The sequence below is a fragment of the Lytechinus variegatus genome, chromosome 3, assembly GCF_018143015.1.
Source record: "Lytechinus variegatus isolate NC3 chromosome 3, Lvar_3.0, whole genome shotgun sequence".
NCBI lineage: Eukaryota > Metazoa > Echinodermata > Echinoidea > Temnopleuroida > Toxopneustidae > Lytechinus > Lytechinus variegatus.
The window spans coordinates 50,097,480-50,113,339 of NC_054742.1; the positions used below are offsets into that span (position 1 = coordinate 50,097,480).

At 35.9% G+C, this 15,860-nt stretch overlaps 1 protein-coding gene across 2 annotated transcripts in view; it reads right to left on the reverse strand.

Annotated features, from left to right (window-relative positions):
* Nucleotides 1-1,407: 1,407 nt before the first annotated feature.
* Nucleotides 1,408-15,860, reverse strand: part of LOC121411271 (isocitrate dehydrogenase [NADP], mitochondrial-like) — a 30,598-nt gene continuing 16,145 nt past the window's right edge. Inside the window, exons 2-10 of one of the 2 annotated variants that reach the window (XM_041603896.1) lie at nt 13,057-13,151; nt 7,169-7,334; nt 6,374-6,534; nt 5,615-5,758; nt 5,049-5,185; nt 3,701-3,852; nt 3,174-3,286; nt 2,398-2,588; nt 1,408-2,065 (exon numbers count right to left, since the gene is read on the reverse strand). In XM_041603896.1, the coding sequence (XP_041459830.1) occupies nt 1,987-2,065; nt 2,398-2,588; nt 3,174-3,286; nt 3,701-3,852; nt 5,049-5,185; nt 5,615-5,758; nt 6,374-6,534; nt 7,169-7,334; nt 13,057-13,151 (1,238 nt within the window). In that variant the 3' untranslated portion in view covers nt 1,408-1,986. Of the gene's footprint in view, nt 2,066-2,397; nt 2,589-3,173; nt 3,287-3,700; nt 3,853-5,048; nt 5,186-5,614; nt 5,759-6,373; nt 6,535-7,168; nt 7,335-7,510; nt 7,527-13,056; nt 13,152-15,860 lie in introns of those variants that run through there. The other variant, XM_041603897.1, reaches the window with a different exon arrangement.

A 15,860-nucleotide genomic window follows, 5' to 3' on the forward strand; every position in this document is an offset into this window, starting at 1 on the left:
CTCCCACCCATTGACTGATACAATATGAACTGTATATATCTGCCCATTAATGACAAAACACACATTCCTGAAAAAAAGAGAATGAGACAAACATGGATAGAGACAGGTGGTTTATTTATTTTAATGTGCTACACTCCAGGCATAGGGCATACATCTCTAAGATCATGCCCCTTCAATCAAGGGATGCTGAAACACTCAAATCTTGTGACTTTCTCTTCAATGTGACCTATCTAACACAGTGGCGATCAAGGTGGTTAAACTAACACAAAACAAAACACAAATTCATTTTGGTTTATAACATTGGAATATTGCTGTTTTTCACCAGACCATGGAGGGAATCAGACAGGGGGAGAAAAAAATAACACAAAACTGATGCCACACAAGATCCAAAAGTATTATTACTTGTTAAGGGGTAATCTCGCATCTGATATCTAATATTCATTCAATTTCATTACATGATCCTGCAATTATACTTTATACAGCGTAGCTGTTTATCTTGATTCATTATGCAGACGCATTGAGCACACAAAACAAATTTTTGCTGGTAATTGTATGCAAAATTTCAAAGACTGACCTAATCACACATAAAATATATGAAAACAATCTTGACACAGAGATAAATTATTTTCTCTCTGCATGTTAAAGCAGTTTGTCATATTTCATCTCAAAACACACACTGAAACAGCTTGACATAGAAACATTGTATCTGACAAAAATATTATCATCTATATTGTAAGCCTTGAATCCCTGAATACGTATTTGATGTATTGCTACTTATTGTGACCTTTTGTATTTATATGGGACAAAATTTCTGATATATAACTAACACCATATATTTAATAAATAATTTGCACAAACAAAAAAGAAACATCTCTTATACCTGTCATTAATTTGGCATCATAAATTCCACTATAAACAAATAGCACTGCAATTACAAAAACAAATCACTTCAAAAAAAAGGGGGGAAAAAAGAAACGATCAAATAAATATTTCACGTTCTTTTTAAAACTAGAATGGATATCAGATGTTGTTTGAAGGTTTGCATGGTGGCATGTACAATTGCTGATGTGGTTTACGGTACACCATGTGGAGTGTTATAGAAGCAGTTGATAGAAGAAGAGAGGAAGTGGACACTCCTGAAGACGGACAGTCAACCTGTCCGAAACGTCGAGTCTCTCTACTACTCATCATCTCTACTCGCCGACGCAAGCCAGCATCTCCTCATCAGCTCTACTACTCAAGCTGTTCTCACTCAACATTCCTTCTGGTTTACAGTCCTTTTCAGGACTATTCTCAAGAAAGAATACTCTATTCTCAAATCTCCACTTTCTCGCCTATCCACTTCCTCTCTTCTTCTATCCACTGCTTCTATAACACTCCACATGGTGTACCGTAAACCACATCAGCAATTAGAATGGATATGTTTAAATTTCTTCCAGGGCATTCAGAGTTAGAGTATTATGCAATGTGTTATGAAGATGGGTTACTGTTAACATGATTCAAATATCAATGTTTTTTCTAAATGTTTGTTTTATTGAAGCTACACGTAAATCATCATTTTTTATAATTGCAACTGACATAGGTCCTGGGGAAATAACACAAATTTAACTGGAAAATCTTGAACTAAAATATGAATGATTTCAGTATAAGTAAAAAGGGAATACAAATTCTAGATGTCCTTGGCCCTCCCTTACCACAAGTTCATCCCTTAAACTAGGAATGATCAATATCTTTGTCCAATCTCACCACACCAGCATACATCAAACATCCTTGCCAATGTATTCCAAGCACAACAAATACATCTCGTCCTTAACAATCAGACTTTCATTTCAGTTGATTGTCAAGTAAAATTCAAGAAGGTGTGAGAGTTTGTGAGGTGATATCTGTGTAGTATTCAATATTTAATCCGGGGCAACGAAGACACAAGCTGCCTTCGTCTAGGGACGGGTTGATGTATGTATCTTTGGTTTGGGTAAGGTTACACCTTTACTTCAGAGCTTTGTCCAGGTTCTCAGAGATGGCATTGAGGAAATCCATAGTGTTGAGGTAATGCTCTGGTTTCACACTGCAAAAACAAAGAAAAAAACAGAATACAAGTTGAAATCGAGAGAGACATTGTAACAGCATTCTACTTGGATAAGAGTATACCATCTTTTTTTAATAGACAGGTTCTTGATGACTGCATTAACTATCCTGATATCAAGACTGGTTTCACCGAAAATCTTGTTTATCTTAAATTTTACTTAAATTGTTGTGATTTATAATATTCAATTAAAAGTCAGAATGTGTTCATGCACATCATATCAAGAACCACTTTTTTTCCTACACTAAAAATGGCAACAAAACATTGATAATCCAATTTAAAGGCATGTCAAGTAGGTGGATAAGATTACTTACTTCTTCAGCCCATAGATACAACCAGCCAAGTCCTTGGTCATCTTGCCAGAGTCTACAGTGTCCACGCAGACCTTCTCCAGGGTGGTACAGAAGCGCCTCAGGTCATCGTTGCCGTCAAGCTTGGCCCTGTGCTCCAGACCACGGGTCCATGCAAATATACTGGCAATGGGGTTGGTGCTGGTTGGGTTGCCCTGAAACAGTAAAGACAACAGAAGATGTTAAAAGCTCTTTTATAGATTATGTCCTCAGGAATGAGTGTTAAAATACAATATCAAAATATATCACAAGTTAGGGTATATGTATTTGCTTGAGTTTTCTGGGGGTCAATTTTTATCACTCTCTGAAAGTCTGAAGCAGGATGTCCTAATTTTGAAAAATGAAAAGATCTTCATGCAAAGGACATTTAATAGTGTGTTTTGGTCAAGTTTTTGCATGAAGTATGACAGGGCTGACCAGTACAAAATAAAACACAACACAATGTACATCGCTGGAAAAATGAACTACACTGCAATTGGTTTAAATGTCATAAATTATATTGAAGTCTAATTACCATAAACCAACATTTTATAAATATCTAGCAAGTAATCAATTTCTCTCATGAACAGTAATAATATATTCACCAACTCGCTCACAAAATAGACCAAGCCCTGCTTCTTGAATGGAAATGTCTTTTATAAAGATTTGCAAGGTCAAATAATGTACTTTCAAAGTTTTAATGTTCCGTCATTTGCCCATATTTCATAAAAGCATGATTCAATGTGTTACTTCAAGGTTACCTTTTGATGTTCTCTGTAGTGCCGCGTGACTGTTCCGTGGGCTGCTTCAGCTTCAATGGTCTTACCATCTGGACATACTAGCACACTGGTCATCAATCCTAGAGATCCATAACCTGAGTGATAGACAGAATAGGACTTTGGTAGTATAGAAACAATTGGTATGGCAATGTCTTTGGGGCACTCGGAAGTTTTATGTCGTAGCAAGGATCTGGTTACACTGGGTCAAGGAATTACATGTGGGGAGCTTGGATGCAGGTTGCATGTGTTACATTTTAATGAATTTCTTAAAAATTAATAGTAACAATTGAGCAATTGAGTGAATTTTTTTTTCTTATTTCCCCAAAACTGCACTTGAAAGTAGATACTAGTAATTGCAATCAAATGAGAATATTTCCTTCTTCCCCTTAGCCTTTTCCTCCCTCTTTATTATATTTTCATAATCTATAGCAGAACACTTTTAACAGGCTTTGTACACAGACTGCTTTCTACAACATATTGTCTCCTAGGGGGTTTGACTCTATCCATACCTTGAGCAACGACGTCTGACTGGACATCACCATCGTAGTTCTTACAAGCCCACACAAACTCTCCGCTTGACTTGAGAGCTTGAGCTACCATGTCATCAATAAGACGATGTTCATACCAGATACCTGCTGCATCATAGTCCTTCTTGTAGTTCCTACAGAAAACAGTACACCAGAAAATACATCATTGTGCTGCAATCAACCCAGGGGAGGTGAAAGGGTACATGGTAGGAATTTATTCCTTGAAACGCAGCAGGCGCAACAGCGTCTCTACTAAAGCCAAGGTAATAACGCAGCATTACGGTGTAGCACTTAAAGGTATGGTCCGGGCTGAAAATATTTATATCTTGATACATAGAGTCGAATTCACTGAGCAAAATGCCGAAAATTTCATTAAAATCGGATAACAAATAATAAAGTAATTCAAGTTTAAAATTTAGCAATATTTTGTGAAAATAGTCATCATGAATATACATTAGGTGGGCTGATGTCACATCTCCACTTACCGTTTTCTTATGTTATTACATACAATCATATTTTTTTTTCATTATTTCATACTTGTGTGAATAATACCTCTCCATTATAATGAAATAAGTTGCAGCAATGAATATCTAATGCACTAAATCAATTGTCAATCCAATTTTTCTAGTTCTTAGAGGAAAAATTTTGAATAAACCTAATTTCATATGATAAAATACAAAAGAACAAGTGGGGATGTGACATCATCAGCCCACCTAATGAATATTCATGACAACTGTTATTACAGAATATTGCTAAAATTTAAAATACAATAACTTTGTTATTTGTTATCCGATTTTGATGAAATTTTCGACATTTTGCTCGGTAAATTCTACTCTATTTATTAAGCTATAAATATTGTCAGCCTGGACCAACCCTTTAAGAGACTTCTGATAAAGTAAGTGTTAAAGCACTATACAAGCAAGTATAGGCTACTTATAATTTTAAAATTGTGATAAAACCATAAAATGGTCAAAGCTCATTGACCCTAATTGAGCTTTGACCTAGATCACGTGTCCTAAAATCCATGCTCAATAATCAGTGATTCCTAATGACCTTTATGTCATGGTTTCATGAAAAAGGTGTCTATACTTTTTAAATTATGACATTAAAAAAGAACCTTAAGTTTTAAATGTTTGTTAGTTGTAAGCTAATGAAATCCTTGCATCTGATTGGAACAGCGTAAAGTTGTCAGTGTAAATCACCATTATGTTTTATGTAATGCTCCATGGTAAAATTGACATTTGGCAATTATCAAGCTGCCTATCCTCCATCAAATAAAGCCACAGAACAGAAACAGAAATTGATTGAGAGAGAGAGAAGAAATACTTACGCTTGATAGATCTCTTCAAAGATATCTTTGAATCTTCCATCGTATTTCTTGAGGATGGTATTCTTTGTGCTCATGTAAAGAGGCCACTTCTTGGCTAGAGCATACTGGAAACAACTGTGTGCAAACCCTGTGATGGACTGGGGAACACACAAAAAAACCAATGAAATTTCAATATATTCCACATCTACATAATTTGATACACATAATACTGAGTAGTTAATTATGAATATATGGCATAAAAGGCTATAAATCACTAAAACTGAATTATCACTACAGGAAGAGAGACGAGGGAATCAAGTTAAGAGGTTTGAACCAAATCACTAATTCACTATTAGTCACAGAATAGAAAAAAATATTTTTTTATCATATTTCTAGATAATTCCGTTTGCAGCTCTAAATACTAAACTGAAATTACCGTTTTGTAAAGAGATGTCATTTTGAAAATATATATTGTACCCCCCAAAAAGGAGAGTGCACTCTGCAAGTAAATAAATATTCACATTGTATATCTTATAACAAGGGGATACTGACAAAAACCTAACAATGAGTGATGGTGATGTATTTACCTCATCTGTGTTGTACATGGCCATACCACATCCACCTCCTGGGAAGTTGAAGACCTCTGTCCTTGTGGGCTCTCCTCCACTCGCTGGGGTGAAGACAAGCTCAAATTTACCTGGTTCCTTGATCACCATGTCTGTCGCACGGTACTGAGGCAAATAAAAAATGAAATATCATCAAACAGTAATTTGTGGATATTCATCTCACATATTAGAAGTGGGGTACATAAAGATAATTACCATGCTAGAATCAGTTTGGCCGGGGTGTATTTTGGTTTCAAAAATATATCTAAGGACACCTATTTAGTTACCTACTGTGCATACCCTGATTTTCTGCACAGGGGTATATTTTCCCCTCTAAATCAGTCCACCTCACAATTCATTCTGCATTGAACTCAAAAGTAAGAAATATACAAGGGCTACTATGAAATAAATCAGGTCCGTTTTGACATTTTAAAGGTATATCATTCCGTGCTCCCAGGCATATAAACTACTAAATACATAGATGCAATGTGCAGAGTCAGTTGAACATCTTTTCAGTATACTTGTTTAGCTTAGCAGAAAAAGTAGTAAATTGTGGACTGTTCATCTTCTTGTCATCTTGAGTTGCTCCAAATGAGGATGTTATGCTACAGTCACACGTATGCTAAAAACTCCAAACCGACCTATGGTATGAAATAGGAGGTAACATATCTGAGTTGGTCGATCTGGAGTCGGTTATGCCAGTGTGGCCATGGCATTACACAAGAGGTTTCATGGTCTTACCTGGTCGCCAAAAGCATGACGGCCGATGGTGATGGGCTTGGTCCAACCAGGAACCAGACGGGGGATGGTATCACAGAGGATGGGCTCACGGAATACTGTTCCTCCAAGGATGTTCCTCAACGTTCCATTAGGAGACTTCCACATCTCCTTCAGGTTAAATTCTGTCAACAGAATCAATGGATTAGAAATCACATATCACAGGTATTCAAAGTATTTAATTTTTCCAAAAGCAAATTTCCCTCATGCTTCTAAATACACTTTATAGTTCTCTACAATTATAAATAAAGGACCTTTTTTTACAAAAAAAAAATCAATATTCAGCTTCAACAAATAGCTACTTCTCTAAATTCATTGATAAAGTCTCATCTTGCATATGGAAACATCTAAATTTCAATGTTCAGCTTCAACAAATAGCTACTTCTCAATAAAAATATCATCTTACATATGGAAACAACTAGCTAGAAACAACTATATTTCAATTTTCAGCTTCAACAAATAGCTACATGTACTTCTCAATAAAAATATCATCTTACATATGGAAACAACTAAATTTCAATTTTCAGCTTAAACAAATAGATACTTCATCTTGCATATGGAAACAACTAAATTTGAACTTAATTCAAGCCAGCACACTTTGAACTCGTTTCCATTTCCAATACTATGGTTCAGCATGAATTATCTTACATGTACAACTCTCTCTATACCCATCATCTTACTGCGACCAGGAAGTTCCCTGCTGCAACTATCAAATATAGGTCTTGGAGCAACTCTGACAAAACTCCATGAGAAGCTTACCCACTACACGTTCTTCATCTGGAGTGATGGTAGCACACTTGATTCCGACGTTATGTTCCTTGATGGCCATAGCAGCATCGACGGTGACTTGGTCATTGGTTTGGTCACGGTAAGGAAGACCCAAGTCATAGTATAAGCATTCAACATTCAGGTAGGGAAAGATCAACTATGAAGAAAGAAAAACAGAAAAAATATAACTAACCTGAAACAAAGTAATCTGATAATAAACCTGAAAGTTTTATATAAATGTGCAAATAATAGAATTGCATCTACTGTACGACACCCTGCTTAAAACTCCAAGAAATCCTTCTAAATGTTATGGGTGGTGGGTGGAAGACTCACACTTGGCACTTCAGTTGGTGGGTTATTTCAGAAACTTTCATTCCTTTATACTCTCTACAAACCAGTGTACTCATATGATGTTCATATGAGTACACTGGGGATTGGCCAAGCTAAGTTTATGTACATATACACAGAGTCTGTGATGGCAGCTCTTGGACAATATCAAATCATGAAGGTCAGGCAGACATCATGATTGATTATTTTACAAAGCAATTGGCAGGTCATCAAAAACGGGATTCCCCCTTGGCAATAAGCCCACACGAGTCATACAAGAGGTAGCTCTCAAAGTAGAAGCATGCTATTAACATTTTTTTTTTCATGTAATGAGACAAAAAAACTGCATCAGACATGTTACCAACATTAATTTGTCATCTTTTAAATTCAAATTAGAAGTCCATGTCAAGATCTACCCCCTCCCCTTTTCATTTACATTATTTGTTTTTTTTTAATGAAATAATAAATCTGTACACCTGCATACATGTTCCTAAATTATATAACATTTTAACTTTAATGCCTCCAATCCATTGTAAAAAGGAAGAATACATATATTTGAAAAAAAATCATAACTTAAGAATGAATATTTTAAACATGCATTTCATTTTAATACATATTGGGAAAGAAAAATGAGTTTCTCTCCGTTCGTATAGAATTTGAGCAATCAAACAGAGCAAATTCAAATGAAAAAAATTACCCTCCCAAAATGTTTAACCAAATATTGCTAATCCATAAAATCTGCAGTGTACAAATTGGTTAAACTACACATCATGTATCTCTTTAACCAAGCCATGCTCTATTGAGCTGAGCACCATATGTTAGCTGATACTCTGAATAGAAGGAGATATATTTATCCAGTCTAGTCATTCTGGAAGGGGCAAATTCCTGTGTGTGACGTACTTTAACCTTTCCCTCTACCTTGCCACTACAATGTTCAGTCCATTGAGCTGATATTTGGTTCATGTTCAAAGAGAATAGCAGGAGAGGAAATGGGTTTGCATGGGACTATCACTAATGTAGGTCATATCACTTTATCAGTAAAAAAAAATACCTGAAACTTGTTTGTTCAATAAGTTCACGAAGTTCATTGTGGGAGGTAAATTACATGCAATTAGGAATAGGCCTATATCTGTATGGTACATGTATGCAATTCAAATAAATTAAGAACTGCACATTTTAATCTATATGCCCTGAAATAATGTTGTAAGTTAAGAGGTGGATAGTTGCATCATGAAACCCCTTCTTAATGCCAATACTAAAACAAGGATAAGACTTTAAATCGTAGACAAATTGCCCCCATTGTTGTGTACTTGAACGTATTACAAACAGGATCACATTTCATGTTCAAAATAGTTTGTCACTTCAATTTGAAAGTAAGAAATGATGATGAATCTATCATCAACTTTAATACATTTAATTGTTGAAAATAGAGTGTTTCCTTTTTTTATTATAAAAAATGTGGGATTCCTACTTTTGCCTGAAAATAAGCATCTTAACAAGTACATGTACATGTATATAACAAGAAGCAGATTTCAGCTGTGCTTTTGTATAAAAAAAAAAGCTCCTTCATTTTGAATTTCAAACTCCAAATATTTTCATTCACTCAATTATTTCAATTTATTATGAATTTTACTGTCTTTTTTTCCTCCAGTACTTTACATCAATACAGGACAATTATACTGAATTTGCTTTACTTGGCCAAAGGCACACTTGTCATACATACATGAACATGTAGCCAGTTATAATTCAAGGTTCTTTCAACTCTAAATGCACTCAACTTTGTCCCTGAAGTTTGCAAGATCCATAGTTCACTCTGCCTCAGTTTCATTGATTACCTCTTAACTTCTTTATCAGTATTTATTGTAGATAATAACACCATATAGTGGCCAAGACCAAAGGGTATTCCTTTCAATATAGTATTCACCATTAACTTTACATGCATCAAACAGTGAAAAGGGAATAACGTAATGTTAGTAATTTTTATAAAGACATCACACTTCAGTTCCTCTATCATCACTCATTACTCGATGTATACATGTACATTATTACATTTCAAACACCTTCGTCAAATGAATGTACAGTATACACTGTAGTAAGTTTCAATCCAGCCTTTATTTGTTTTGCTCTCTGCACTGCATTGATAAATGACTGTATTTTTCCACCAAGCATTCAAAGGTGGCATCAATTAAAGTTCAATAGGTAAATGGGAGGAGGAACCGCATGCATTTTGATAGCTCCTGTCTGAATAAGATTGCTGAAGTTTTCATTCTATTGTTCCTTTTCTAATTGAAAAGCGGGATTGTTGAAACTTTTTGAACTTTTAAAGAATATCTACCCATGTAGTGAATGAATAAATCTGATTCAGGATCATTTCCACATTGTATGGCTCAAATTACTGCTGAAGCTGTCAATTTGTATATTATCTGATTCAGATTTAGCAGGAAGGAGAACGATACCCATTTTTAGAAAAATTACTACTATCTTAATATTTAAAAAAATATTGCACTGTGACACCACAAAAAACAATAGAGTAATTATCATGACCAACACATTTTAGGATGTGAATGATTGATTTGTAATAGCACAAAACTGACACAAACAGCAAGATTTTCACAAAATAATCCTCCATTTACAGATCATATTGTAAAAATAATTACCGGTTATACATGTAGTAGTGAAGGTACATGTACTGGAACAAAATTGTTTACCAGGTCTTAAAATTGTAAATATAGGCCATCTTCAAAAGGTCAAGCCAGCATGATACAGCCACTCTTGTCCAATATTATCTACCATTTAAAAAGTATCAATCGATTATGTGTTTTTTTTTCTTATGGAAACATAATGGACTTTTATCACAAGCAAAAATCCATTCACCTTTCATAATAAATAAAATATGAAAATGTGAAGAAAAAAAAAACATTTCAGGCCCACTAAAGCTGTATTAAAGATACACAAACCTGTTAATTCAATAACATACTCTTGCCTGATTGAATTTTCTCTTAAGTAAATTTTCAGGGGGCATGCCTGCCAATACAACGTGTACATCAATTACACATACACTGTAATTACAAGTACATGTACGCAATTCATCAAGCTGACATCTACTGGTACATGTACCAGCTATCCCCACCTTTTCTCTGCCCATGGGAAGCTTTGATACATGTAACCCTGATCACGACCTCAATATGATAGCATTATGCTATCTCCATCCATGGAGTTTTGTAATCTTAGGCATGTGAATATACACAGATGTCTGATATGAGATAGTTCCTTTAGCGCCACTGAAGGGCAGCATGGGATAATAGAGTGTTATCTCCTGCTAGCTGTACTAGTAGAAAATGATATCCATCAGCCATACTCAAAGCATTACACATGCACAAGGTACCCTTTGGGGTAGTTTTATTAAAAGGCAATGAAGAGTAATCGTGGTGCCTGTGAAAACAAGTGGAATGCCTCTGGCCGTCTCACCTGCATCACGCAGTTCAATATAGCAGCAGTGCTGACTTTGAAAACTACTCTAACTCGCACAAGATGTTCAGTGATACATGGTTACTATTATGTCCACTTTTTATGAACTAGACCAATAAACTTACAGAGATATGATGGTTATTCAACAAAAAACACCAACATGGCCAAAGTTCATTGACCTTACATGACCTTTGACTTTGATCATGTGACCTGAAACTTGCACAGGATGTTCAGTGATACTTGATTACTCTTATGTCCAAGTTTCATGAATCAGATCCATAAACTTTCAAAGTTATGATGGTAATTCAACAGATACACCCAATTCGGCCAATGTTCATTGACCTTTGACCTTGGTCATGTGACCTGAAATGCGCACAGGATGTTCAGTGATACTTGATTACTCTAATGTCCAAGTTTCATGAATCAGATCCATAAACTTTCAAAGTTATGATGGTAATTCAACAGATACCCCAATTCGGCCAAAGTTCATTGACCCTAAATGACCTTTGACCTTAATCATGAGACCTGAAACTTGCACAAAATGTTCAGTGATGCTTGATTACTATTATGTCCAAGTTTCATGAATCAGATCCATAAACTTTCAAAGTTATGATGGGAATTCAACAGATACCCCCAATTCGGCCAAAGTTCATTGACCTTAAATGACCTGTGACCTTAGTCATGTGACATAAAACTCATGCAGGATGTTCAGTGATGCTTGATTACTACATGTATTATGTCCACGTTTCATGAATCAGATCCATAAACTTTCAAAGTTATGATGGGAATTCAACAGATACATCCAAATTGGGCCAAAGTTCATTGACCTTAAATGACCTTTGACCTTGGTCATGTGACATAAAACTCGTGCAAGATGTTCAGTGATACTTGATTAACCTTATGTCTAAGTTTCATGAACTAGGTCCATATACTTTCTAAGTTATGACGTCATTTCAAAAACTTAACCTCAGGTTAAGATTTTGATGTTGATTCCTCCAACATGGTCTAAGTTCATTGACCCTAAATGACCTTTGACCTTCGTCATGTGACATGAAATTTTAATAGGATGTTCAGTAATACTAGATTAACCTTATGGCCAAGTTTCATGAACTAGCTCCATATACTTTCTAAGTTATGATGTCATTTAAAAAACTTAACCTCAGGTTAAGATTTGATGTTGACACCGCCGCCGTTGGAAAAGCGGCGCCTACATGTATAGTCTCACTCTGCTATGCAGGTGAGACAAAAATATGTATACTGATTGCGCTCTAAGATAGTGTTATGGATTCTTGATATCTGACACCATCATAAAATTCTATGTGAAAAATATGAATGACCCCCCCCCCCTTAATATCAATGTAGTAATCAATATCAAATATCAATGTAATAATTTCAAATGATTTGACATTAGAAAGCTACAAACAGAGAATGGCTCATATAATTTCCACGGGTAATTAAATTCCTGAGAGATCAAGGCACTATCCTTATCCTTCACCCCATCCCCCCCCTCCTCCTTTCCCTCTCCTTTCCAAAACCACTATATCACAGCAGCCACAAAGAAGTCATCAGCAAGGTAAATATGTGGTTTCCATTTTGGAGTAATGGCCATTTCATCTTTCTTCATATAAAATTATGGTTATGACAAATGGTTTGTCACATCAATTCATGTATGCAATGTCAATTCATGTAATAGCGCTATGTAACCTAGTGGGTGTTTCATACAGCTGTTAGTAAGTAAAGGGTGACTTTAAGAATTACTGGTGATCCTTTCTTGTGGTAAATGATGTTTACCATTAAATGTTCATTGGTGATTATTCACCAGTCGTTCTTAAAGTCGCTCTTAAGTTAACTTACAAACAGCTTTATGAAACACCCACCAGGGCGCCAGAAAGACAAATTTGTGCAACCAATTTCTGTCTCATGATCTGACACAGACTTGAGTTGCATGCTTTATTGTACACTTGATTGTGTCTTTAATATTACAGGAACCAGATCATATGATCATACAAAACAACAATGCATCTGTCCTTGACTTTGATATATTATCATTTCTACCACTAGAAACTTCATTATATTGCTCTTACCGTTTCCTTGATCTTCTCCCAGATAACTCTTGTCATCTCATCGCCATCGAGCTCGACCACAGGCTTGGCTACCTCAATCCGCTTCCTATCAGAATCTGTTTGATGAATGCATGAAAGAAATGAAAGAAAAGAAATAAAAGGTAATTCAAGTCCGTATATCTACCAGTGCATACTGTATGAAAACTTACAAAGATTTAATATGGAAGTCTCAAACCTGATCTTGCGGTGGCATACCTGGGACACTCAGAAAACCTTGTCCGGGCAGGCATGGGGGCAAAGGTCATGCCCATTTTATGTATATGATTTCAAGAAACATTCCAGTGAATATCAAACAAAACAACATACATGTACCCTATGACAGAAAATTACAATGAAATTCATCAACACTCAGGTGTTTTAATATGTATAAATCAATCGCCATTTTGACATCATTATTCAATTAATCTACTAAATACCATTGAATCCAAATTGAATCTTACAAATAGAAATCAGAGTGAAATTCTCTTTCCCATATTGAGATGATGGTTTGGATGTTACAAGGGTTAGTGCAAGGTCATGTACCACAAGAAGGAAGTAGTCATTACCATACTGGGAGACAAGTGGTGAACTTGGAATGACCTGATGATGTCATCAGAAGTCTGATACAGGTATTGAGGGATAAGACCAGACTGCTTGAAGAGCAAATAAATTGAAAGTAATGCAAATACATGTACAGTACACTTCAGCTAAGACAAGGGTTTAAAGATTGTGACATAAACAAAAAGTAGTGTATACTGTCTTACTGTATGTCTGCCTGACTTTCAGTCCATTGCAAATATTAGCAGATTCGGCATCTTGATACTGGTCACAAAACTTTATTGAACCCGTACATGTAGACCTAACTGTACTCTGTACATCAACATTTTTATCATCTTTTTTTTTTGCTCATGGTTCCAAGCCCCAAACAATTCTTTACTGAAGATACCATGGAGATGTTCTCCATTTGGTTCTGAACATATGTAACTGATCATCTTTTCTTTCTTTTTCTATCTGTACTTGAAGGATGTACATGTATGTTAAACTTCATAAAATACATACCTGTTATTGTTGTCTTTTTTTCCTTGTTAGTGCATGTGTAATTTTGTTGTTTTATTAGAATTTTAAATCCTATCATTGAATTACATATCAAGTCATTGATCACTTCAACCATCAAATTTCTTTTTAAATACCGTAATCAAATATTATTGTTTATTCAAAAGATAAAATTTGTAGTGCCCTTGCAATTAACCTTCCAAGGCCAGATACATGTACCTGATACGGCAATAATCAACCACAAAAAAATTATGCAGGTACGTGTACATGTATCATTGGCTTTAAGGAGGAGGTTTAGTAGAGATAGCAATGTTGGCATGAAACTGATTTGGATAATCTCACATTTCCCTGACTTGCAACTGGAATGTCCCAACAAAAGAAAATCTGGTATTTTACCATTTCAAAATGATGGCATAACACTTGTTTCCTATCTGATGCCGTAGTCTTTGATTCTTGCCATCCTTGGTTGAACCATGGACCTATTGTGAATGAACATTCAATGAGAGCATTTTATGACCACCACCTATTTCCAGCTGTCAAAATCGCTGTCTAACCCTTAACTTTCTCTTTACGCGGTTTTTACGACGACCGCCCGGGGCAATTGCTTACACAAGCTCCTTTCGGCCGATGATCGTCACCGACCGATCACTGGACCTCTTTTTACCAAAGACGGTCATGTTTTAGCCCCAACTGCCAAAAGGGAAAGTCCCTACATTACCTAGAATGCAATGTGCAATTCATATCCGGTTTTTCAGTACATGATTTTAGGCTGTTTATTATGTGCGATTGTCGTCTGACCATAAAAAAAAATCCTGTTAAATTTCATCGATCCTGTGGAATTTTACGCCCAAATGAAAAATCAACTTCTGACCGAAGGTAAGCGCTACTATTGTCATCAATATTGTCCGAAATAGATGCATTTTTAAAGTTTTTTCGCACATTTCTCCATGAAATATCAACTGCATCTTTGCCGTACATATACTGATCTGCAAGGTGATGTCAATGCATTTTATGTGCGGTTATTTGCGAAGTACGTAAAAAACACGTTTATGCACACCTGTTTTCTTGTTTCTGCAATCATTTTCATAGCGCTAACGTTCACTGTTGTGCGTTGCTTTTGAAAAAGTGAACGAACAACATTGCAATGGGTAGGAGCAGCACACAATTGATTTCCGCTGTCCATCAGTGATAGCGTGTTTTACAACCGGCTTGATGGGCGTCAGCTACCAGAGCTCTGTTTATACAAGGATTAGCGGTGACGGTCTTTGGCCCAAAGGAGGGGATTCGTTGAATGTCCATTTGTGATAGGTCCATGGTTGAACATTGTACGCGCTATGGTAATTTTTGTTTTTAGCGCCTCTAAGTATTATACAAATAGCGAATAGGCATGAGTGCGATGGTGCGAGATTTCGCATGAGGTGAAAGAAAGATGCTCTATTCAATGAGGCGTTAGCCGAGTTGAATAGAGCTTTCTTTCACCGAATGCGAAATCTCGCACCATTGCACGAATAAGAATATTCGCTATTTGTGTTGTACAACGCCTCGGAATCTAGCGAAAATATGAAAAAACAAGAGTTTTTCCCTCCAGTAATCTATGAAAAGGGAGCAAAAATATTGAAAGCGAAAAGCAAAATCCCACAAGCCGGGCCCACAAGCGCACATGACCTTGGACAGCGTTGCGCATTTAGCCAGCCAGCGAGCTGTACGCGCATTGTCACCTTATTCAATTAAAT